Genomic DNA, 23,122 nt, shown 5'->3' with positions numbered 1-23,122 from the left:
ACTTTGGGTGGCACCTGCGCTTTAACAGATCAGCAGCTGCAGTTTGGAGAAATAAATAATTTACCCTGTCTAGAATCTGTCAGTGATCCACAGAGCACAAGACAGTCTAGAAGTTGTAATGGTTGGTGAAGCTTCACAAACAAACCTCTTCAAACCAGCTGAGTATGACAACACGGCTCTGGATGGCACCTACACTTTAAGAGTTCAGTAGCTGTAGTTTGGAGAAACAGATGTTTTACCCTTTCTAGAATTGCATAGCACTACAACTCAGACAAGTTAAACACTAATATCGACACTGTGTTATAGTGGCTCAATGCTGGTATCTGTTTTGGTTTGGTTAGAATGTTGTCTGGTCTGTCTCACCACCTGGCTGCCAGCACCTGTATCATTTAAGGTTCTAGGGGGGCGCATTGTGCAGGGTGCTACTTGCAACAGCTGCAGATCTGGTCTACACACCAGATAAACTAGACAAGTATATCGCATGGAGTATCACTACGAAAGCCTCCAGAACACCCACAAGTGTTCAGACCTCCACATTCTAGTCTCACCCTTAGCAACGTCACCTCACCTCGCTTCGCTCGGCTCGGCTCTCCCCAACCCTAAAACCCCTAAGCTTCCACAGGTAAAGAGGTCCCCTTCAGAGCTGGCTCCAGTGCTGTAAGGCATAACTTACCTATCTGATGTGACTTACTAAAATTGTTGTGGCATAGTCAACAAAGCAATCTGGCTCACAAAGAGCTCTCTCAGAATTAGAAGTCAAAAGACTTCTCAATTCACCATTCTGGTCACCTGGACAGAACAGCATTAACTATAACAGAGGGTTTCCCTGGTCATCCAGTCTAATGAACACCTTGAAGAAGGTGTTCAATATCAATCTATTCAGAAATTGCCAGGTAGTGTTGCCATGGCTTGACTGCTTAGCCGCTAGTTGTTGCAGTTAAGCCATGTGGCAGCCAAGCCAAGTCACTGATTGGCTCTTGGCTGTTATGTGGCTTAGCTTCGGCTTGGCACGACTTGGTGGTGGCTTGCAGTCAGGTCCAGTTGTTCCAAAAAGGCAAACGCTGCATCACCTTGCTTGCCACTATGCCTCCTCGCAACCATGGAAAGAAGAGAGCTGCCAAGACCCCTCAGAAGATACCTAAGAGGCAAAAGATGGCCTCTAAGCATGTTAAGTTTGACAATGGAGCTGTTATGACCCAGTTTAGACTGTCTGGTGCGCTTTTTTTGAGCTTTTGTGCAGTTTGATATTGTCTGCTGATAACATCTTGAATTCTGTAGGTGAATTCTCATCTGAGGATACTGTCCAAGATTCTCCAGCAAAGAAGAGAGGTGGTAGAAAAGGTCCAGGAGTTCAGGATGTTGCTGAAGGAGAGGTGCTCATGGCATTCGTGTTGCCCCGAAGAGATCGTGCCAATCACCAGCATGATCCAAGTGGGGAGAGCTCGATAAACAAGTGCATGGTGACCAATACTGCAAATTGCTATGCTCTAATGTTTGGATCCTTGTAGATCTGTTCCAGTTGCTGATAGTCATGAATACATCAATATTGATATTGCAGATGACTCTGAAGACTCGCCTACTAGTCTAATGCCAGCTGCAGGCTCTTCATGTGATCTTCTGCCTGCTCCTGCCACCTCAACTCGCAAGCCAGCAGGCCCTCCCAATTCACATGTTGCCGGTCAGCGTCAGAAATTGCCTCATGGGCCTGCAGGCAATAGACAAGGCAAGCAAGCTAAGGATTCCTGGCCCTTCATCAAGACAGATGAGAATGGACACAAGAAATGCAAAATTTGCTAGTATGAATTTCTTTCAGCTATTTCTTTGCACTTATTTCTAAAAAAAACTCGCCATGTTTATGCATGAACAGAATCCTCATTACCATGTGTCCACCTAGACTACTGCAGGCACAGACAACCCCCGAAAGTGCTTCTGAGATGCTCATCTTGACGAGTGGGTGGAGGCATGCAATAAGGCACAAGTCAAAATCACAGCAAAGTGTGCTATGGCACAAGTCGAAGCCTGAAGGCGACGTCAACGTGGACAACCAGACGTTGCACAAGCGGATAACAGCCGGCCACAGTTCACCAAGGAGCTATTTGTAGATTACATTACTGAGTGGATTGTTGCTGACAATCAGGTGTGCTTTAAATTTACATTTTATTGTGCTTTAAATCTGAATAAATATTTGCAGCCTTTACGTGTCATTGAAAATTCACAGCTTCACAATATCTTTCTTTTGCTTCGCTCTGAGCTGCATGAGAAAGATATTCCTGGGCGGACCACTATCTGAACACGAGTTGGTGAGGCTTTCAATGAGTATCTCAAGAAGTTTAGCCAGGATATAAAGGTAAGTGGCGAAAAAATTACAAAACAATTCTGCTCTAATTCCTAATTATAGAATGCAGTTGGCAGCATATCCTGCACAATGGATATATGGACTGACCCATTCTTATCGCTGTACATGGTGGTTACTGTACACTGGCTGCAGCTTGTTCTTGAAGATCGTGGTAATGGACTTCAGCCGCAGCTTCAACTTCGTGCAGATCTTATTGGCTTTCACTGTGTCCCCTCCAGACACACCGGTGAGCATCTTGCGGCTGCATTCCTTTATATCCTGGACCGTATCAAGATCACAAACAAGGTACAGCCATTTTAACAACTTAAAATGATTAAACCACTTACTATCCTTTAAAAATATATAGATTGGCTGGATTACAATGAACAATGCAACAAACAATGACACCTGCATGGAGGCTCTTGAGCAAACCTTGCGGAAGCGTGGAATTGCTTTCGACAAGCTTCAACATCGCATTTGGTGCGTATATTTCAATAAATCAATTGCAGTTTATTGCTCAAAATAACTGTAGCTGCTTTCCACACATTGTCAACTTAGCATGCCAAAGTGTTGTTAGTGCTATAACTGAACTTGAGTATGTCAAGGAAATGTCGCAAGATTTCGAGCCAGAAAAGTTTTCACCACACAATTTTCTTGACACAATTAAACATGACCCTATCGCAACTTTATGTTCTCTCATTAGAGCAGTAAGTTTAATTTAATCTATACAAGATAGTGATTTGCCTTACCTCGATGTATAGATTTGTGCATTTGCGCTGCATCGTCAGCATTTTATGCAGATTTTAGTCAACATAGATATGGCCATTCTGCAGCTTCTCAAAGACGTTGAGACGCGGTGGTCATCAACATATCCCATGATAGATCGGGCTATTCTACTTCGCGAGGTGACAATTTATTTTGGTATACTGTATACTTTCAGGCTTATTTGTTTATAGGCAATTGAACAATTTCTCTATGGTTCAGAGTTTGCAGAACTTTGTAAGTATAGCATGAGCAATGAAGAGCGGAAAGCTTTGGAAGTATTTCATGAGATCCTTCAGGTAAGTTTAGTTTTCTTTATTTATCCAAGTAATAAATTAAACATGAATAGGTTCCACATATGTTTCAGCAGCTTTTTTCTTTAGAATCTATGCCAACACTCATTAGTGTTTTACCTGCATTTGAAGCCATGAAGCTACGCTGGCAGGAACAACAGGCAAAAGTGTCCAATGCAGCTGGAATTATTCAGCAAGGTCTGGACAAGCTTGAAGACTATCGTGATCGCAACCGCAGCTATAATGCATATATTTTGGCCACTGGTAAGCACAGCTTTAAAGCTGCTAAAATCTAAAGCTAAGTTTATTAGTCATCAATCCTGCATGTAAGCTGGAGTGGTTTGAGCAAAACACTTCACCAGCAGAAGCAGAAGCAGCTGCAGCAAAGAATCTATTTTTAGCTGAGGTGCACTTTTACTTATATTTTAATCTTCATTTCTCTCTATATTAACATTCATTTTACAGATGCGCAAGTATAAATCCAAGATGGCTTCTTCGGCCTCAGCTCTGGCAGCTGCAGTGATTCAAACACAGCAGCAAAAGGCCTACAACATTTTATTCAAGGGTAAAGGAAAAGGTCCATTAGCTGAGCGTTCAGTAGAACAAGAGTGGTGTGCATACATTGCAGAGCCCACAGATGGATTTTTGGATGCTATTACATACTGGAAGGTGAGTGTACACTTACTGAAACTTGTGCCATAATTTTTCTCTCCATTTTCTTCATTTGTTTCGAAATATTGATTTATTTTCACATTTTAGGCATCTCAGACCAGGTTTCCAACCATTTATGCCATTGCAATGTATATTCTGCCTATCCAAGCCTCTACTGTGCTCTGTGAATGTGTCTTCTCATCCAGAAAGATAACAGTCACAGACCAGCGCAACAAAATCGGTGGAGAACTCGTGGAAGCACTGCAAATTCTCAAGTTCAAGTTCAAGCAAGGCCATTCTCTGTCTTTCACACATAGTTTGGACATTGGAGAGGAGCTCAAGAACTTGGAGAGGTGTGCAGAAGAGTCTCCAGAGGAGATCAGTTTATATTTAGCATCATTCAAGTAGGACAAGCAATGTTACGATGAATTCCATGGTACCGGTGTGAACTACCTTCCTTTTTGGGAGGAACGGTCCGCTGCAAGCCACTGCTCAGCCATAGTCGCTTATAGTTAGTGTTGCCACGGCTTGGCTCAAAAGCTGCTCAGCTGTTAAGCCAAGCCACGTGGGAGCCGAGCCAAGCCGTTAATCGGCTTATGGCTTACCAATGGCTTGGCTCAGTGCGGCACAGCTTGGCTCTGGCTCATAGCCGGTCAAGCCGTCCCGATAAGGAAAGGGCCCTGTTGCCTTGCTTGCCACCATGCCCAAAGCTCGCATCCAAGCCTCAGGAGAGGTAAAACGGTCTGCGGCTACCCCTAGCAGGATATCTAAGAGGCGCAGGACCACTACAAAGCACGTTGAGTTTGAGAATGGGGCTAGTATGACTCAGTGGAGGGTTACAGGTGCGCATTTTTGAGATTCACCTGATCTCATCTCATTCTCTGTGGTACTTCAGATCTTGTCTTTGAAGAGCCTGTGCAGGAGTCTCCAATGAAGAAGAGAGGAGGGAAGAAGGGGCCTGGAACACAAGATCTGGCTGAGAGAGAGACATTGATGAAGTGGGCAATGCCAAAGAGAGGCCGTCATGCACAGCAGGCTGCACCAGAGCTCTACACTAAGAATGAGAAAGAGGCACAAACTCCAGAGAAACTAGACAGGTGCGTAGCTGATTATATATATGACAGCTGTCTAATAACTGGATTTCAGACCATATGTAAATTGTGACACTGTAGCGCAGTCTTCGCACTCTGAAGATCATGAGTCATTCGACTTGTCTGCTGTTGCTGGCAGTGACAGCTTGCCTACCAGTTCTATACCCTGTGCTGGTCCTTCGCAAGGACAAGCTCCATTTCTCATCTCCACAACTCCACGTCGGCCAGCAAGTCCTCTGACTTTGCCTATCGCTGATCAACGCCGGAAGTCACTAGCACATGGACCTGCCGGCAACAGACATGGCATGCAGGCAAATGACATCTGGCCCTTTCTCTACACAGAAGAAAGTGGGCGAAAGCTGTGCAAGTTCTGCCTGTGCGATTTTGTTTATTTATTGAATTTTGCACAATTTGCTAAATATATTAATTAGACTTGCAAAGCAACAAGATCCAAAGCACCAGGTGGCAGGCTGGACCACAGCAGATACAGACAATCCCCAGCAACATTTCCATGACAACCACATTGATGCCTGGGTTACTGCATGTGACAAAGCAGGCATCAGAATCACAGCAAAGAGCGCTACTGCTTATGTCGAGGCCTGGCGCTGTCGCCAACATAGAGAAGCAGGTTCAAATGTGCAGCACGATGATGGCCGGCCTCAGTTTAGCAAGGAGCTTTTTGTTGACTACATTGTAGAGTGGATTGTCACTGATGATCAGGTAAGAATTTGATTGCAGTTTTTTTCACACTTTAGATCTGATTAAATATTTGCAGTCGCTGAGTGTTGTTGACAACCCAAGACTACGCAACATCTTTTTGTTATTGCATTCTGAGCTACACGACAAAGATATTCCTCACCGCACAACCATTCAGGCTCAAGTTGGTGAGGTTTTTGAAGAATATCTGGATGAGCTCAGTCAGGATATGCAGGTAAGTGGCAAAAAACTTCCAAAAGAAATAGTTTAAATTCAGTTTTTTTCTTCAGAATGCAGCTGGGAAAATCTCCTTCACCATGGACATGTGGACAGATCCTCATCTGTTTCCATACATGGCAGTCACAGCACATTGGCTGCATCTGGTTACTGAGAACACTGGCAATGGTCCTCGTCCGCAGCTGAAGCATCGCGCAGATTTTATCGGCTTTCATTGTGTCCCTACCAGGCACACAGGTGAACATCTCGCAGCTGCATTTCTTCATATTCTGGATCATATCAAGATCACTTATGAGGTACGTTCACTTATTTGCATAAATGTTTTATTTTAACAAAAAATAACCAGATTGGCTAGATCACCATGGATAATGCTAGCAACAATGACACCTGTGTGGAAGCTCTTGAAAAGGAGCTAAAGAGGCATCAGATTGTATTCGACAAACTTCAGCAACGCATTCGGCAAGTAATTGTTTGAAAGATTCATTATTATTTCTCAATTGTTTTCAGATGCTTCCCGCACATTGTCAACTTGGCATGTCAAACGGTTCTCAGTGCTATGACTAAGCTTGAATTTGCGAAGGAGTCATCACAAAACTTTGAGCCTGAGGCTTTTTCTCCAGACAATTTTCTTGACACCATTCATTGTGATCCGATTGCAACGCTGCGTACTCTTATACGAGCAGTAGGTCTTATATAATTTTACAGCATTACTGTCTAACTTAGAACTCTTAAATATGTGCATCTTCTTTGCACAGACAACACTTTGCAGATATTTTGGAATCAATGAAAAGAAGTGCTCTTCAGCTTCTCCGAGATGTTGAGACTCGCTGGTCTTCAATGTATCTCATGATTGACAGAGCCATTCTTCTTCGTGAGGTATTTTTTTGTACTAACCATGAAAAATCTATGTGCTAAGTTATTTACAGGCAATTGAGAAATTTCTCCATGGGGCTGAGTTTGCAGATCTGCGCAAGTACAGCCTTAACAGTGAGGAGTGGAAGGCGTTGCAGATATTTCCAAAAATCCTTCAGGTAAGTCACATTTTTCCAAATAAAGAAATGCATTAACTAATGTTAAAACAGATCCCACATGCATTCCAGCAAATTTTATCATCTCAGTCGACTCCAATGCTCATTAACATCTTGCCTGCATTCGAGGCAATGAAGCAATGCTGGGAAGACAGGCAGACTCAGCTACCACATGCTGCAGATATAATTCAGCAAGGTTTGGACAAACTTGCTGATTATCGTGATCGCAATTGGGCAAGCGATGCATATATTCTGGCTACAAGTAAGGGCAATTTTATTACTGTCACCTATAATACTTACACCAGTTAGTTATCAATCCAGCTCACAAGCTGGAATGGTTTGAGCAGAATAGTTCACAAGAGAAGGTGCATGATGCAGAGAAGTTATTCTTAGCAGAGGTATTGCACTTTTTTGTTTAATTTTTCATTAGAATATTCTGCTTACTGTATAAATATTTCAGATGCAAAAATGCAAGTCACAGATGGCCTCCGCCACCACACTGTCATCTGTTTCAGAGTCTGAGACTCAACAGCAAAAAGCCCACAACCTTTTGTTTAAAACCAAAGCAAAGGCCCCAGCAGCACAAACAGTGGAAGAAGAGTGGTTTTCATACATTGCAGAACCCACAGATCCAAGCAATGATGCCCTTGTGTATTGGCAGGTGAGTACAGCTTTATTAAACCTTGCATTCTGAATTTTTTCTCTATTTTAGACTGAATTTTAACGCTTTTTTCGAAAAATTAGGCCTCAAAAGCCAAATTTCCCACTATTTATAGCATGGCAATTGACATCTTGCCCATCCAAGGCTCTGCTGTCCCTTGCGAACGCGTTTTCTCATCTGGGAAGATGACAGCCACAGACCAGCGCAACAGAATGGGCGGAGATCTAATGAAAGAGCTGCAAATGCTGAAGTTTCAGTTCAAACAAGGCCACTCTCTATCTTTCACACAGGGATTGAGCATGGATGAAGAGATCTTTGATTTGGAAAGCCTTGGAAAGCAGGAGATATACTTATATGTAGCAACATCGAAGTGAAACGGCCAATGAATTGCATATTTTGTGGTACCTGCGTGAACTACCTTCCGTTTTGGGATGGGTAGCTGGCTCAAGCCACTTGAGAGCCATAGCCGCCATAAGCCATGGCTTAGCCTACAGCTTGGCTTGACTCAGCTCAACCAAAAAAGGCAGAGCCATCAAAAGCCGAGCCAGAGCTGAGCCGCGCCAAGCCGTGACAACACTACTTTTAGTCGCAGCTGCACTGCAGCTTGACTTGACTCGGCTGATCCCAAAAAGGAAAAGCCATCTAAAGTTAAGTCACAACCAAGCTGCACCAAGCCGTGACAACACTATTGCCAGGCCAGGTGAGTACATTCAAATTATAATGCTGTTATCAGTATCTAAGTTTTATTGAACATAGTATTTGCAATGTCAGCATAGATGGCAGAAACATACTTGTAATTATGCCTACTGGTAAGTTTTTGTAGCTGGCTTGTCAAGCTGCTTATCTAGTGGTATAAAACAGGAAGTGGGAAATTTGTCACCTACCAGCTGCCAGCTATTTTAAGTAAAGGCTGTGCATTGGTTGTATGCCCATTAACTGCTCTTATGGTAACTTGAAGCAAGTGTCTGATAAAGCATTTGAAATTTTGACATCTATTTTGCAAGCAGATCAGGTTTTTCATCTACGACACATTGGAGGTATTTTGACATGTTAGATGTTTAATGGCTACGCTAATTGGTAGAAGTTGGTGCTGCCATGTTGACAGCTGAAAATAAAGTGGACCATGCTGGGGTCTTTTCAATTCTTGATAGAATGGTGCTGGGCTCTGTAGAAGAACAGAATGAAATTAAATTGCTTTATACAGCAGTAAGTTTTTTACATGTATTTCTAAGGGTTTTTACAATTTTTGTCCAGCCAGAGCAGTTGAGCAAAAATCAAAGGCTATGTTATCTGCTAATACAGCTTGCTCAAAACCAATTGCTATGTATGTGCAACTTTTAGAATATACTGTGGAATGCTTATTGTTCCTATAGCAAGAATTGTCTTAGATGAGATCCATGTACTTATGTTGGATGGCTCAGATTACTGTTATGATAGGCATGGTGGCGTGGGATATCATTTCCTCTTTCGTCTCTAACTCTAGTCTAGTAGTACTACCTTCGTCGACTCATAGAGCACAGCTTCACTGACTCACCCGCAGTTCCTTTGACTAGTAGACTAGTCTTTAGGTTAGGCTGAGCAGTAGTATAAATACCCTGCACATGTACAGTAGCACCTCAGCTTTCAGCTCCTTTGTAAATTCACGATTCTTTATTCTGCTCTAACCTCATCTGCAGATAAGGTGATTAGACAAGCTTCAGGCTTGCAAAGAACCCTCTGTCATAACATTAGCTGAAAGCTTCTCAACAAGGCAGACCTAAAACAGGTCTATGCCACGAAGAATAGTCAAGACAACTACCCCACGAGCAACTGGGGTGAACGACTGCGCCACAGCAGCACACAGACATAACCTTAGGCCTGGCGATAGGCGCGACTACAATGGATACGATGAAGGACATTGGAGGAGTTGTTTTGAACAATCCTGCCCCAACTGATACTACGCATACCAAGGAACTGTACGAGTACCACAAGAACTCGTCCTTTGCGAACCAGCACAAGAAAACTTTCTTCAAGAAAGAGACAAGCTTAGAGAAGAACAAGCCCGAGAAATAGCTCAACAACCACTATCCACCAGCGTACCACCATCCAGACCACATACACCACACCCGTACGATCAATCTCGCAGACATAGTCGAGCACCCAGCAGGGCAGAAACCTCTACCTCTATCGAAGTAGACGACGAAACACCTGAAGTACAGCAGCAAGAATCACTTCAGGTACCAGAAATCAGACTTGAACCATTCAATATTCCCCTGCCAGACCTCGACGTACCCATCCCACCTGAACGACAGGAAGAAATATACGAAGTTACTAGACAACTTCAGACCATCTCCACAATGGCGGACACAAATGCTCTCATGGGAGAAATGATCGAGGCACTTCAAAAAGCAAATGAACATGCCTCTACCCCGAAGCCCCAGAAATTCGATGGAACACAGCAAATTCAGAACTTCCTGAAAGACTGCGACATCTACTTTAAAGGCAAAGACACCACCAAGAATGCAAAGAAAATTCTCTTTGTACTCAACAATACCGAGAAGAAGCCGCACGACTGGTGTCGCACTAAGTTCGATGAATATGAAGCCAATACAGCATGGCCTACATGGACCAAATTCAAGGAAGACTTCGCCAAAGCCCTCCAAAAGATGGATAGCGAAGTCGACGCCATCGTAAAACTCGACAGAATAATGCAAGCAGACTTCGACTCAGTCAACGACTACAACGTCGAATTCAATCGACTTGTCAAAGAAGCCAAGTATGGCAACCCGAGTACAGATACCTACCTCCAACGCATCTATACAGGAGGACTCAACGCTGATCTTGTGAAAACTCTCATTAAGCGAGAAACGAAGCCAAAGACACTCCAAGGATGGCAAGAAGAAGCCCTCAAGTTGGACAATGCAGAAATAGAATGGAACAAGCTCAGACGAGGAAGACAAAGGGGAAGGGTCGACAAAACCACCTCTCACTCTGGAGGAAATGGAGGAGGAGGAAGAACTCAAGAACACGATCCCAATGCTATAGATGTCGACGCCATCTCCCGAGACCAAACACGTTGTGAATAATGATGCTTCAATTGCGAGGGCAAAGGACATATTGCTAGAAACTGCCCTTCACCCAAGAAACCTCAGCAACATGACCAGCAAGGAAGATACCAACCCAATCGCTCGCAACAGGGCAATCACCCTCAGATGAATCAACGCTCTGGACAGTGGAATAAAGGAAATTCCACCAATGTCCGCACTACAATGGTCAAAGAGGAACCCAACCTCATTGATCTCGACAATGAACCCAGAGACTTGGTCAAAGAAGTAACCAAACTCTCTCAGAACGAGGCTAAGGATCTCTTTGCCCGTTACCTTAAAGCTAATCCGGATTTTCATGTCTGAGAGTTGCCCCAATGTCAACACCTCTTAGAATATCAATTTCCTCTGTATTAATTGCTGACATGCAATCAAAATCGATGCATATTCCCATTTAAATCAGAGCGAAAGAAACCGTTGGAAAAGTCCTTGCACTAGTCGACTCAGGAGCACAAGGCAAATTCATCAATTGATGAACAGTCTGGGAGTTAGGACTACAAGAAAAACCCTTGAAAAGACCAATCAAGGTATTCAATGTCAACGGAACCCTGAACAAATTGGGGTTCATTCGCAACCAAGTCGAAATCGACATGAACATGGGAAACCAACATACCAAAGAAAGGTTGTTAGTTACCCAATTAAGCAAACAAGACATCATCCTCGGCATGGACTGGTTACAACAAAGAAACCCATCCATCAATTGGAGCAAAGACACTTTAGACTTCTCAAAAAGAATTCAAAGATGTGAAATCGAAGAATTACCGGATAATGAAGGCAGAAGCATCAATACTCTCCCATCCAACGATTCAGCACTCCTCAGAGAAGAAACAGAGTTCACGGTCACTATCTCAGAAGGAGGACAAATACCCACTAAAGGAACAGAAGAAGCCGCAGGACTTAATCTCTATGCAAGCAAAGACCAGAAAATATCACCTCAATCTCGCATGCTTATCAAAACAGGACTAAGCGCTCAAGTTCCCGAAGGAACCTATAGACGAATTGCACCAAGAAGCAGACTGGCAGTCAAAGGAATCGATGTAGGAGCAGGAGTAATCGACAGAGACTATACTGGAGAAATCTGCATACTCCTCATCAACTCCAAAATCGAAGAACACAAGGTGGTCAAAGAGGATCGAGTGGCACAATTAGTACTCGAACGAATCTCTATGGCAAAACCCAAGCAAGTTGAAACCTTACCAGAAACTGAACGAGGATCAAAAGGGTTTGGATCCACCAATGCCAAGACAATACAAGAAGCCAGACCAGAAGAGATAGCTCGACATGTGTTGCATCTTCTCAGAACAGGAGCACCTCTGGACCGGTCTATACACATCTCTTCAATAATCACCTCGGAATCCATCGTACAAGCGGAGCAATGCGAAGAAGAAGACTATATCCTCGCATACACTCCAGGAGACTCCTTCATCTACACCATGCGCACCGGACCAGACAAAATGGCCAAAGACATAGCATCCTTATGGATTAACGCGAAAATCAACCTGGCAATGGCAATGGCAATAGCACAACAAGCAACAGAGAATTTAAAGAACGAACTACCAACTGCATACCAAGACTATCAAGATGTCTTTGAGAAACAAGCAGCTGAACGGTTTCTGGAATCAAGACCCTACGACCATGCCATCGATCTAAAACCAGATTTCATTCCTAAAGATTGCAAGATCTATCCATTATCTTCACTAGAACAACAAAAACTCGACAAATTCCTCGACAAGAATATGCAAAAAGGCTACATACGACCATTCAAATCACCAATGGCCTCACTATTTTTCTTTGTAGGAAAGAAAGACGGGACGTTACGACCATGCCAAGACTATCGGTATTTGAACGATGGCACTATCAAGAACGCATACCCACTTCCTCTCATCTCAGACCTCGTCCATCAACTCAAAGGATCTAGCATATTCACCAAGCTTAATTTACAAGCAGGATACAACAACGTACAAATCAAAGATGGAGATCAATGGAAGGCAGCCTTCAAAATGAACAGAAGACTATTTAAACCAACAATCATGTTCTTCGAACTATACAACTCTCCAGCAACATTCCAAGCAATGATGAATGACCTATTCTGCAACATGGTCAATGAAGGATGGCTAGTCATTTATATGGATGACATGCTTATCCACTCATCTGATCAAGATGAACACAGAAAGTGAACACGAAGAATCCTTCAAAGACTCTGCGACAACGACCTCTTCCTCAAACTCGAGAAATGCACCTTTGATGCATGGCAAGTCGAATTCCTCGAAGCACTCGTATCACACAACCAAGTCACCATGGATCCAGTCAAGATCAAAGGAATATTAGACTGGCCAATACCGACTACCGTCAAACAAGTTCGAGGATTTCTAGGATTTGGCAATTTTTATCGACGCTTCATTGACCACTACTCAAACATTGCCAAGCCGCTCAATGAACTCACCAAGAAAGACAAGCCGTTCAATTGGACAGACGAATGTCAGAAGGCTTTCAATATGCTGAAACAATGATTTACCTCAGTGCCTCTTCTATTGATGCCGGACGCCACAAAGCTGTTCCTCATTGAAGCAGATGCCTCGCTCTTCATGACAGCAGCAGTACTCTGACAACAAGACATCAACGGAGATTGGCTACCGGTTGCCTACCTATCCCAATCCTTCAACCCAGCAGAATGCAACTATAAAATCTACGATAGAGAATTACTGGCAATAGTACGAGCACTCGAAGCATGGCGCCACTACCTAGAAGGAAATCCCAGTGCCACGAAGATCCTCACAGATCACAAGAACCTCACGTACTTCCGGTCTCCACAGCGACTGAATAGACGACAAGCAAGATGGCAGCTATTCCTATCCCAGTTCAATTATGAACTCGAACACCACGCAGGCACAAGACTTATTCAAGCAGACACAATGACAAGAGCCTCTGCACCAGCTGATGCAAAATTTGATAACACAGAAGAAGTGTTACTACCCGAGAACAAATTCATTGCCACAATTCTCCTACCAGACTCATTATTCACAGAAGATACAATTATCTCAAATATCGAAATTGAAGCACCCACTTCAAGTGTGGACTATAAATTGGCAGAAGATATACAGAAACATCTCACACACCACAATATCGCTGAACAAGTATAATCAGCACGACTAGGAAAAACAGATGCATTTCCTTTCAAGTCAAACACGGATCAATGGGAAGAAAGAGACAGACTACTCTTCTACAAGGAACGATGCTACATACCAGCAAATCAATTACTCCGACGCCACATCGTATCCTCCTATCATGATTCCTCTGGAGCAGGACACCCTGGACAATGGAAAACAGGAGAACTCATCCGACGCGAATATTTCTGGCCAAGCATGCAAACCTTCATCTCAAATTACATCCGAGGTTGCACAAAACGCCAACAAATGAAGGTTAATCATTAGCCAACTATTCCACCTCTCCAACCAATCAAATCTACTTGACGGAACTGTCCATTCATGTTCACAACCTGTGACTTCATCACCCACCTCCCAGTGTCTCACGGATATAATGCTCAAATGGTCGTGGTAGACCATGATTCTACGAAGGGGGTAATTCTTTGGCCTTGCACGGAGAAAATAGACGCGCTAGGCATAGCCAAACTCTGCCATCAATACGTCTACTGAAGATTTGGACTACCAGATGTCTTTCTCACAGACCAGGGTCCGCAATTTGACTCTCAAGTCATGAGAGAATTGTGGAAGCTAACCAGAGTACAAGGACGAATGAGCACTGCATACCATCCTCAGACCGACGGTCAAACGGAACGAGCCAATCAAGAGATAGAAGCATACATCAGAATTTTCTGCCAGAACAATCCGCACAGCTGGGCACAGCTTCTTCCCGATATGGAAGTGGTGTTCAATAATCGAGAACACAGCATCACAAAGCATTCACCATTCTATCTCATATATGGCTCACACCCAAGGATCATTCTCACAGCCTTTCCCAAGACCAAGGTTCTGTCAATACAGCAATGGCTTCTAGAACGGACTCGTGCACACGAAGAGGCCCACGCTGCCTTAGACCAAGCACAGCATCACATGGCCTCAAGAGCTTACAGGAAGTTTTCACCATTTCAAAAGGGTCAGAAGGTCTGGCTTGAAATGACAAATTTCCAAGATGGTTATCCCTTCAAGAAACTTGCACCCAAACATCAGGGACCACTCAGAATCAAGGAGGTTTTAGGACCTTTGGTATACAAACTCAATCTTCGAGGACAGCGAAAACTTCATGATGTCTTCCACACCTTGCTTCTCACCCTGTATCATGAAACCGAGCAGCACGGCCCCAATTTTATAGAACAGCCTCCAGAGATCATCAACAGCCACACAGAGCATGAAGTCGAGGCGATACTCAATCACAAGACATCTTATGGCTATGTCCAATACCTCGTCAAATGGAAAGAACAGCCACAGGCAGAGAACTCCTGGGAACCCAAGTCTCATTTGAAGAATGCCCAAGATATTCTAAACACATATAAAAGAAGGCATAACTTGCCTATTCGTTCTCCAGCCAAGACAACCCCAGTCGCAGATACAACCAGTTCCAAGTCTCAAAACCAGCCTCGCCTATCTACAACACAATGTCTTCCACTTGCGCCACCATCTTCGAGTGTGTCCCTGTCTCCACCCTCGCCGAGTCCACCTCGCAGATCCACATTCAAAGCCCTTCCTCCACCAACCTCCCCAACGTCGAGTACACCTACGACACCGATGTCTCGGACAACAACTCCTACTACGCCCCTGAAATTGCCCAATCCCGTGCACTCACTCCAGTCTCCCACGAGAACACCATCTCCGTCGACAAAAACTCAGAGTCCCACTGGGACTGGAGCAATGCCAGTGCGGAAGAAATTGAGCGAAAGTACCAGGAGACCACCTACCTCCAGCGAATCACCGAGATTCGCAACAACTACAGCACCATCAAGCTCCTCATGCAACTTGCCCAGGAACAGGACAATGCCACGAAGATATTTGCAAGGACTGTCACGAGCTTCCACGCTCTCAATGAAAATTTCACCGACACTCATCGCAACGCTGCAGACCTGGTACACATCGACGACGAAGGGCTTACAAGACTCAGGACACAAATCGGAAGGACAAACACGGAGCACCTAGAAGCATGGAGGGATTTTGCCAACTATTCAGAAACGCACCCATCAGCAGCTCGCATCGTTAACACCGCCCATCGCTATCAATTCGGGCCTTCTATTCATTTGCCTACCTATTCAATGACTTTGAACCCATGCCCTCCGCTACACCAACCCACTCTCAACCGCTATCCAAGCGCATCACTTCCTTGTCATCCAGCCAGTCCTTTCAGTTGGCCAACCAGTCCTTTCAGTTGGCCAACCAGTCCTTTCGGTCCTTTCAGGACCAGCCATCCTCTTCGCAGAACTCAGCGTCTCCTCCATCATATGAGTCCGACAGCCACCTCTCCACCAAGAAGTTGGTCCGTTTCATTTCCAACAACAAATCCCTCGACACCATCGATTCCGGATGGATGTCTCCGAGCGCTCTCTCGGATTGGACAACTCCTGCGAAGGTTTCACGGAGGCAGCTCAAGCGCGAACGCCACCGCCACAACAAACAATCAAAGCCACTCATAGTCATCAAGAAGGCTCTCGAAGAGGCAGTCGCAGAAGTTCAAGAGGAGATCTGGGCCCTTAACTAATTTCAACCATTGCTCGAAGGTAGATTGGGGGGTAATGTTATGATGGGCATGGTGGCGTGGGATATCATTTCCTCTTTCATCTCTGACTCTAGTCTAGTAGTACTACCTTTGTCGACTCATAGAGCACAGCTTCACTGACTCACCTGCAGTCCCTTTGACTAGTAGACTAGTCCTTAGGTTAGGCTGAGCAGTAGTATAAATACTCCGCACATGTATAGTAGCACCTCAGCTTTCAGCTCCTTTGTAAATTCACGATTCTTTATTCTGCTCTAACCTCATCTGCAGATAAGGTGATTAGACAAGCTTCAGGCTTGCAAAGAACCCTCTGTCATAATAATTACCGGTATGCAAAGCTACTGCTTATATATAATTGAATTAATATAAGTTCTTTATTAGCCCTGCATATCTTGAGCTTATTATGATGCAGCTATTCTGATGTTTTCCTGCAATGATTAACAGCTTTTATACATGATAGCCTTTTATTAGATCTCTTGGAAATATATCCTTTATTGCACTCACAGCAACACTACCCTTATACAGCCTTGCACAGTTTATGCAGTGTCTCTCTATCAAGTCATTACTCAATGATAAAGGTATATACATTTTATAACATTATAACAAATGTTTTACTAAGTTCTTTTTTTCTATATAGCCATATTGCAAAAAGGTGGAACATATAGCTAGCTGTTATCACTTATTAACAGTTTATTAGACATTAGCAAGATGTCAACTCTTCTCTTTCATGTTCTAATCAATCGCGCCAACCTTGCATATACAGTTGATATCAAGACAACTGGTAAACGAACAAACAGTTTATATTGTTATATTCTAGACAAGTACAACAATTGCTTGGGAATTATCTACTGCTTTACTCAGAAGGTGAGTATTAACTAAAATAGACTTCAAAAAACTTACTGTTATTAAGAAACTATTACTCTCGCTGAAACACTAAGCCATGGTTCAATCACAGCTAGGCCATATCATGCTTCTTTATCGAAGCAGGCCAAAGAGGAAGTTCATACAAAATGGAAAAACAATGAAATCAATATTGTTGTTGCAACAACTGGTATATAAAATCTAGCTTTAATTGGTGCTATACAATGCTTATAATTTACAAAGCTTTTGGCCTTGGCATCAATAAAAATAGCATTAGGTTTGTTATCCATCTCAGCGTAAGTTTGTTCAGTTATTTTTTATATGAATGGTATTAAGCAATATTTTTGTTTAGCCACCAGTAAGCAAATCGATATGACATTGATTTTTACTAATTTTATTTTAATTTAGCCAACTATGATTAGACTTGTTCAAGAGTTTGGACGAGCTGGACGAGATAACAAAAAAGGGGCATGCACTATTTTTTACTGCCCTCAAGATGCAGTCAATATAAGCCGTGCTGCTATTGATACTGATGATAAATTGCAAGCTTGTAAGCAATATCATTAACACTTTTAATTAGTCTGGGCTAATACATAAATATAGGGCATCAAGTCATTGTCTATTGTCATAATATGGAGACATGCAGACAGATACCACTTGCAAGGTAGATAAATCTTTCATTTATAAAGCTCAAGCTTAATAGCCTTTTAGACACTTTGATCTCTCAGCCCAAATTTCTTGGCTTGCCAATCAAAACACACCACCATGTGCTCTTTGTGATAATTGCACCAGAAATCCAAAGACTATTGATAAGCAACATGTCACTTTGGATATTTACTCCATTTTGAAGATTTTACAACAAGTGGAACATCAACAATGTTTCACTACTCTTTGTAAATTTGCAGAAGCAGCTCGTGATTCAGAATTAGTGGATTTTGATCCCAGGCATACTTATCCACCTATGCCAAACAGACACTCTGGAACTGTCAACATCAAAATAGCAACACAGCTGCCAAATACTAAAAAAAGAGCAGTGGACAGATTACCATTGGTAAAAAAGACTTGCTTGTTTAACTTTATGAGGCAAACTGACCTCCATCATTCAGATTGTCCAATGGATCTGTGTTAGCATGATTCTCCAGAGATACCTCAAGGAAGACTTTCAGCCTGCTCAGCAAGGCACTCAGACTTATGTTTACCTTGCTCTTGGACATAAAGCAGAGCAGCTCATCAAACTCAGTCAAGCTGAAATAGAAGACTCAGTGGACAAAATTGTCATTAGGCCCCTTGCAGTAACCCGTGAGTTTGAAAACTTGCGCGAGTTCCGGCATGCCAGCCCAGTCACTCCGCTGTCACTTGCACATGTAATTCCGCTTAGTCAAAGTGATACCCTCCGTCTGCAAGCAAGTCTCTGCCATCCGAGACAAGTTCCTGCTGTATCCATAGCATCAGCTAGGGTAAGACCTAGGGAAACCCTTATGGCCTGCGCTGAACAGTGAAAAATGCGCAAAGTCCTGCCTTTGAAGCTCTCATTACTCATCTTGACCGCTGTTATTTCCAGGCTTGTCATTTCTTTGCAGCAGTACTATTTCGGGGGACCATACCATAATTTCTGCACTCACCAGCCTCAAACAGACTTAGGATCTGCTCCCCGCCATGCGCAATGCAGCGAAAGGTGCTTTCGCAGCTGTCATGTGTAGTCACAGACTTGTCACTTATTGGTCACACTAGCACTTGGGTCTGAGTTTGCAAACTCACGGGTTACTGAAAGGGGTCTTACACTTCCTGTGCTCAAACCCACACAAACCACCAGTGACTGACACATATGGAGATAATGTGGCATCTGGCCCTAGTGCCCCATTAAAGCGCCAACACCACACTTCTACAGCTGCGCAGCTACAGCCGGACACCGACAGTGATGTGGAAATTATTGAGCCTTCTTCTCCATCAAGATATTATTTCTGATCTCAAATGCATGCAAGAAAAAGGGCGAGAATGACAGCAGATGATGAGCAGAGAGTGATTGAGATCTCATCAGACTCAGAGTGAAGGAAGAGATTCTTGATAGGCACAGGCAAACAGCTAGGAACAGAAAGTAGCCCAGGTGTATCCATGCTAATGAGCAATGTACATAAATCAGCATTATATGCAGACTGGACAAGGCAGTGACTGAGCTACCAGAAATGTAGCCATATTACCAGCCTGTGCTGTAGGATTAATGCATTAAAGCACTGCAATGACTTATGGCTGTATTGCATTAATTCAGAGGACTTGCAGGGAGGGGAAGTTCTAATGCATTAATTGCTGCCTCTTCTAGGCCATTAATAAGAGAGTTAGCTTTAATACAACATATATAGAGGGTGTTGGCATCATTTGGGTTTGAAATGTAGGTATCTGACAGCTTACTAAGCAAACAAGCTTTGACCAAGTTTAAATAGCAATATAGTGAGCCTTCGAATAGAGCACAATATAAAATAGCTTAGAAAAACATATGCTATATTGGGAAGATAATATGACATACCGCATTTGGGCGCTTATTTTCGTTTTTGGTCAAAACATGCAAAACATATGTTTGAGCAAGTTTGCTATATAGAACATATGTCAAAACACAATATTGAGCCTGCTATATGCAAAATATTTGCTGGGAGCCAGCGAGTTTTTGGATATAAATGGTAGTACTCTCAGATTTGAAATAAGTGCCCACCGTGGGAATCTAGCTTTTGCAGAGTATTCCACAGCTCTCTTAGCTTTCTCTTTAGAAGAACCTTCAGGGCAAGTAGTAGTATAGATAGTAATACACCATATGAGTATATACACAGATTTGTAGGGCCTTTGATGACCTCCACATCATACTGTGTTCTAAATGGTGTTCAAACTTGGAAAGGGGCACCAGAAACAGATCTTCCTATGCCTTCTATATACCTTGGAAAATATGCGGATAGTCCTCAACATATGTATATATGTTCTAAAAGTGTGGGGAGAGAACCAGAAGAGCTGGGAAGCATGATGAAATGTACACAAAGGCTCAAAACGCTCAAAATGCGAAGACATTCAAGCTTGTTCACTCTCCTGTGCTCTTTATACATGCTGTAAATTTGTACAAATATTATATACACTGGCTCTATGCTGAGGAAAAATATATAAAACTTTTTGGAGCCTTTCTATTTATAGAGAGAGCCAATATACACCTTTCAATGTCAAAAACATCGAAATCAGACCTCAATACACCACAAATGTAAGCCTACTAGAGCTTGCAGCTTAAATGACATCCATTCCAGCTAGAAGTATGCTATTCAAACATGTTGTAACCCTCTCAGGTGGTGATCCATTTCATACCTATGTTGTGGAAGCCAGGCACTCACTTGTGCCAGTTTGATGCTTGCAAAGTGCTCAGAATCTCATCAGCATGTCATTCCCAGCTTAACCAGTGCACTACATCCCCAATACATGTCCTATGGACCTAAAAATTTGTACCCTACTGTTTTCCTATACCAGGAATCGATTGGGAGTAGTCTGATTATCTGAATCTAAGCCATTGAGTTTGCATGAGGCAAATTGTGGTCAAAACAGCTAAAAAGCGCCCGTTTTCCACAATCAAATATGTTAGATTGGACAGGTTCCAAGGCACGGGATCAAAAAATGAGTATGTGCGTTTGATAATAGGCCCCAAACAAACCCTCCCAGCATAAGAAAACCTGTGATCTGCCACTTTTTTATGTAGAATCTTCGCAGCTTCTGTAGAGGGTTACAGCATGCTACAAGCTCCCCAAAATCTTTCATATACTCCTATTCATCTCTAATATAAGTAGACAGCATCATCAGATGTGTAGCAGCTCTATAAAAGGCTCTTTACTGCATCTAGGGCACAAAAATCGACATTATAATAGGAATAATGCAATAATATAAAATACAGCAGTCAGATTCACACCAAAACATACAAACATGCTGTATATAGGTGTATATGCACAAGCTACACTATCTAAAGGTCACAGAATAGAGGAAAGAGCAGCAATTGAGCAAGGAATGAGTCCCAAAAGCGAAATTGATGGAGTGGCCTCATTGGGCGCCAGTAAGCCCGGGTGCCTGGCAGCAGCTTTGTGGCACCCTTGTGGCACTTAATGCGCCAGTTCCACCCTTTGGCACATCAAAAGGCTCTCAAACTCGCAATTTGTTGGGTATTTTGCGTTTTTCTCCATCAATATTGAAGCACGTGGTGGCGCGTTTGTACTGTTGTAATCCCCTAATTGTGCCGCACATTCCTGTCAAAAACGAGAATAGGCGCCCGTCATATATCGCGCAACATATTCCATATTAGGTAGTCTCTCAAAACACAGCTATATTTGCAACATTTGCTATATTTGATAGTTTGCTTGCTTGCTTCAGATACTCTTAAATATCTATATTTCAAACCTGGATGATGCCAACACTATATATATATATATATATATGTATGTTCTATTAGAGCTAACCCTTTTATCAATAGCCCGGAAGAGGCAGCAATTAATGCATTAGAACTTCCCCTGCAAGTCCTCTGAATTAATGCAATACAGCCATGAGTCATTGCAGCACTTTAATGCATTAATCCTACAACACAAGATGATATCACCCTTGTGAGCCTAGACAGCATTGTTAGCAAGCAGCATGCACAATGTCCCATGTTCCAAGGCCAGCGTGGGGCAGGTATTTCTGATTGCACTCGTAGCGTAGTGTGATGTGCGAGCAAGCAACTTAGCCTTGCTCTATTCCATCACTAGTGGCCTCAACCGTCGATGCACAGAGCTGTCAAAAACACTGGCGTAGCATGTCGAAAAGATTGTGTCCACTTCTTGTTGATGTACGCGCATACAGACCATTGAGCCTTCATCAGGTGGCTTTAAGGTGAGCAACGTGCCCATGACTAATAGAGTGAAGCCTCTTCTTGGCGATTCGCAAGGCAACAAATTTCTTTAGATATACACCCGAGACATTATAGCTACAGCAGTAGTAAGTAAGATATATATATATATATATATAGCTATATTTAGATGTCCTTTCTCCTTGGCAGAGACCTCTTTGTCAGCTTGAAACCTTCCAGCCACGCCTTTATCGAGGCCAAACCACGCTGCTGCACAGCGAGAACCATCGGATCAACAGCTCCATTGTCGCTAATGAGGTCCAAGCAGTGGAAGCCGTTGCCAACAGCAATTGGCTGCTTCGCAGTGCTGACAGACGTTGTGCCATCCGTGGAGACAGTCGCTTTGTGCCAAGGATCACCTACAAAACGTGAGATTAGATGCGTTCAGAAAGGGTAGAAAACACGTAGAAGGCATACATTGGCCATTTGCAAGGAAGAGGCAGGTGGTTGATGCTGATGTTCCAGCCCTTGTAGGCGGAATTGACAGATTGCACATTCGGCACCAGAGGCTGGCTGAAGGCTTGTGGGAAGAAGTAAGTGCACTGCCGCTAAAGCAAGATATTAGTTTTTACACGAAATATAGGATGATCCCGAGAACACAAACCTCGTCATAGCTCAGTTGAATGAGCCTCGTTACGACTGTGAGGTGATTCTCTGGTGCACCTTCCTGGAGGAACCCGACCTGATTGCAATTGTTCAAAGCTCAGCACATAGACATTCTGGACTGAGAAGTTCACGAGACTTACATGATCCATTCTCAAGACCTGTTATCATTGCTGATTGAGTCGTCAGTGAAGACTGACTGCGTGGGG

At 43.3% G+C, this 23,122-nt stretch overlaps 6 protein-coding genes across 6 annotated transcripts; 5 read left to right on the top strand and 1 right to left on the bottom strand.

The window, feature by feature from the left end:
* Window positions 1-1,083: 1,083 nt before the first annotated feature.
* PHACADRAFT_201635 (uncharacterized protein) lies at window positions 1,084-1,508 on the top strand (the record flags this gene model as incomplete). Its single annotated transcript, XM_007401944.1, has 2 exons — window positions 1,084-1,213; window positions 1,279-1,508. The coding sequence occupies 2 exons, from the start codon at window positions 1,084-1,086 to the stop codon at window positions 1,506-1,508; spliced, it is 360 nt and encodes a 119-aa protein (XP_007402006.1).
* A 3,233-nt stretch (window positions 1,509-4,741) lies between these two features.
* On the top strand, window positions 4,742-7,512 carry PHACADRAFT_201634 (uncharacterized protein; the record flags this gene model as incomplete). The annotated part of the gene is made up of 10 exons (XM_007401943.1): window positions 4,742-4,883; window positions 4,937-5,138; window positions 5,564-5,852; window positions 5,908-6,063; window positions 6,119-6,211; window positions 6,264-6,361; window positions 6,923-6,941; window positions 6,992-7,096; window positions 7,148-7,355; window positions 7,403-7,512. 10 exons carry the CDS (start codon window positions 4,742-4,744, stop codon window positions 7,510-7,512), a joined length of 1,422 nt encoding a protein of 473 aa, XP_007402005.1.
* Window positions 7,513-7,574: 62 nt separating this feature from the next.
* On the top strand, window positions 7,575-8,128 carry PHACADRAFT_106957 (uncharacterized protein; the record flags this gene model as incomplete). Its single annotated transcript, XM_007401942.1, has 2 exons — window positions 7,575-7,754; window positions 7,838-8,128. 2 exons carry the CDS (start codon window positions 7,575-7,577, stop codon window positions 8,126-8,128), a joined length of 471 nt encoding a protein of 156 aa, XP_007402004.1.
* A 7,321-nt stretch (window positions 8,129-15,449) lies between these two features.
* Window positions 15,450-16,540, top strand: PHACADRAFT_201632 (uncharacterized protein; the record flags this gene model as incomplete). The annotated part of the gene is made up of 2 exons (XM_007401941.1): window positions 15,450-15,914; window positions 16,241-16,540. 2 exons carry the CDS (start codon window positions 15,450-15,452, stop codon window positions 16,538-16,540), a joined length of 765 nt encoding a protein of 254 aa, XP_007402003.1.
* Window positions 16,541-17,830: 1,290 nt separating this feature from the next.
* PHACADRAFT_154571 (uncharacterized protein) lies at window positions 17,831-18,545 on the top strand (the record flags this gene model as incomplete). Its single annotated transcript, XM_007401940.1, has 3 exons — window positions 17,831-17,966; window positions 18,020-18,080; window positions 18,128-18,545. 3 exons carry the CDS (start codon window positions 17,831-17,833, stop codon window positions 18,543-18,545), a joined length of 615 nt encoding a protein of 204 aa, XP_007402002.1.
* A 4,139-nt stretch (window positions 18,546-22,684) lies between these two features.
* PHACADRAFT_201631 (uncharacterized protein) lies at window positions 22,685-23,065 on the bottom strand (the record flags this gene model as incomplete). The annotated part of the gene is made up of 3 exons (XM_007401939.1): window positions 22,685-22,858; window positions 22,915-22,992; window positions 23,057-23,065. 3 exons carry the CDS (start codon window positions 23,063-23,065, stop codon window positions 22,685-22,687), a joined length of 261 nt encoding a protein of 86 aa, XP_007402001.1.
* Window positions 23,066-23,122: the final 57 nt, after the last annotated feature.

Source organism: Phanerochaete carnosa, assembly GCF_000300595.1.
Source record: "Phanerochaete carnosa HHB-10118-sp unplaced genomic scaffold PHACAscaffold_14, whole genome shotgun sequence".
Lineage (NCBI taxonomy): Eukaryota > Fungi > Basidiomycota > Agaricomycetes > Polyporales > Phanerochaetaceae > Phanerochaete > Phanerochaete carnosa.
Note: the sequence above shows the minus strand (reverse complement) of the source record. Positions and strands in the feature narration are given on the sequence as shown.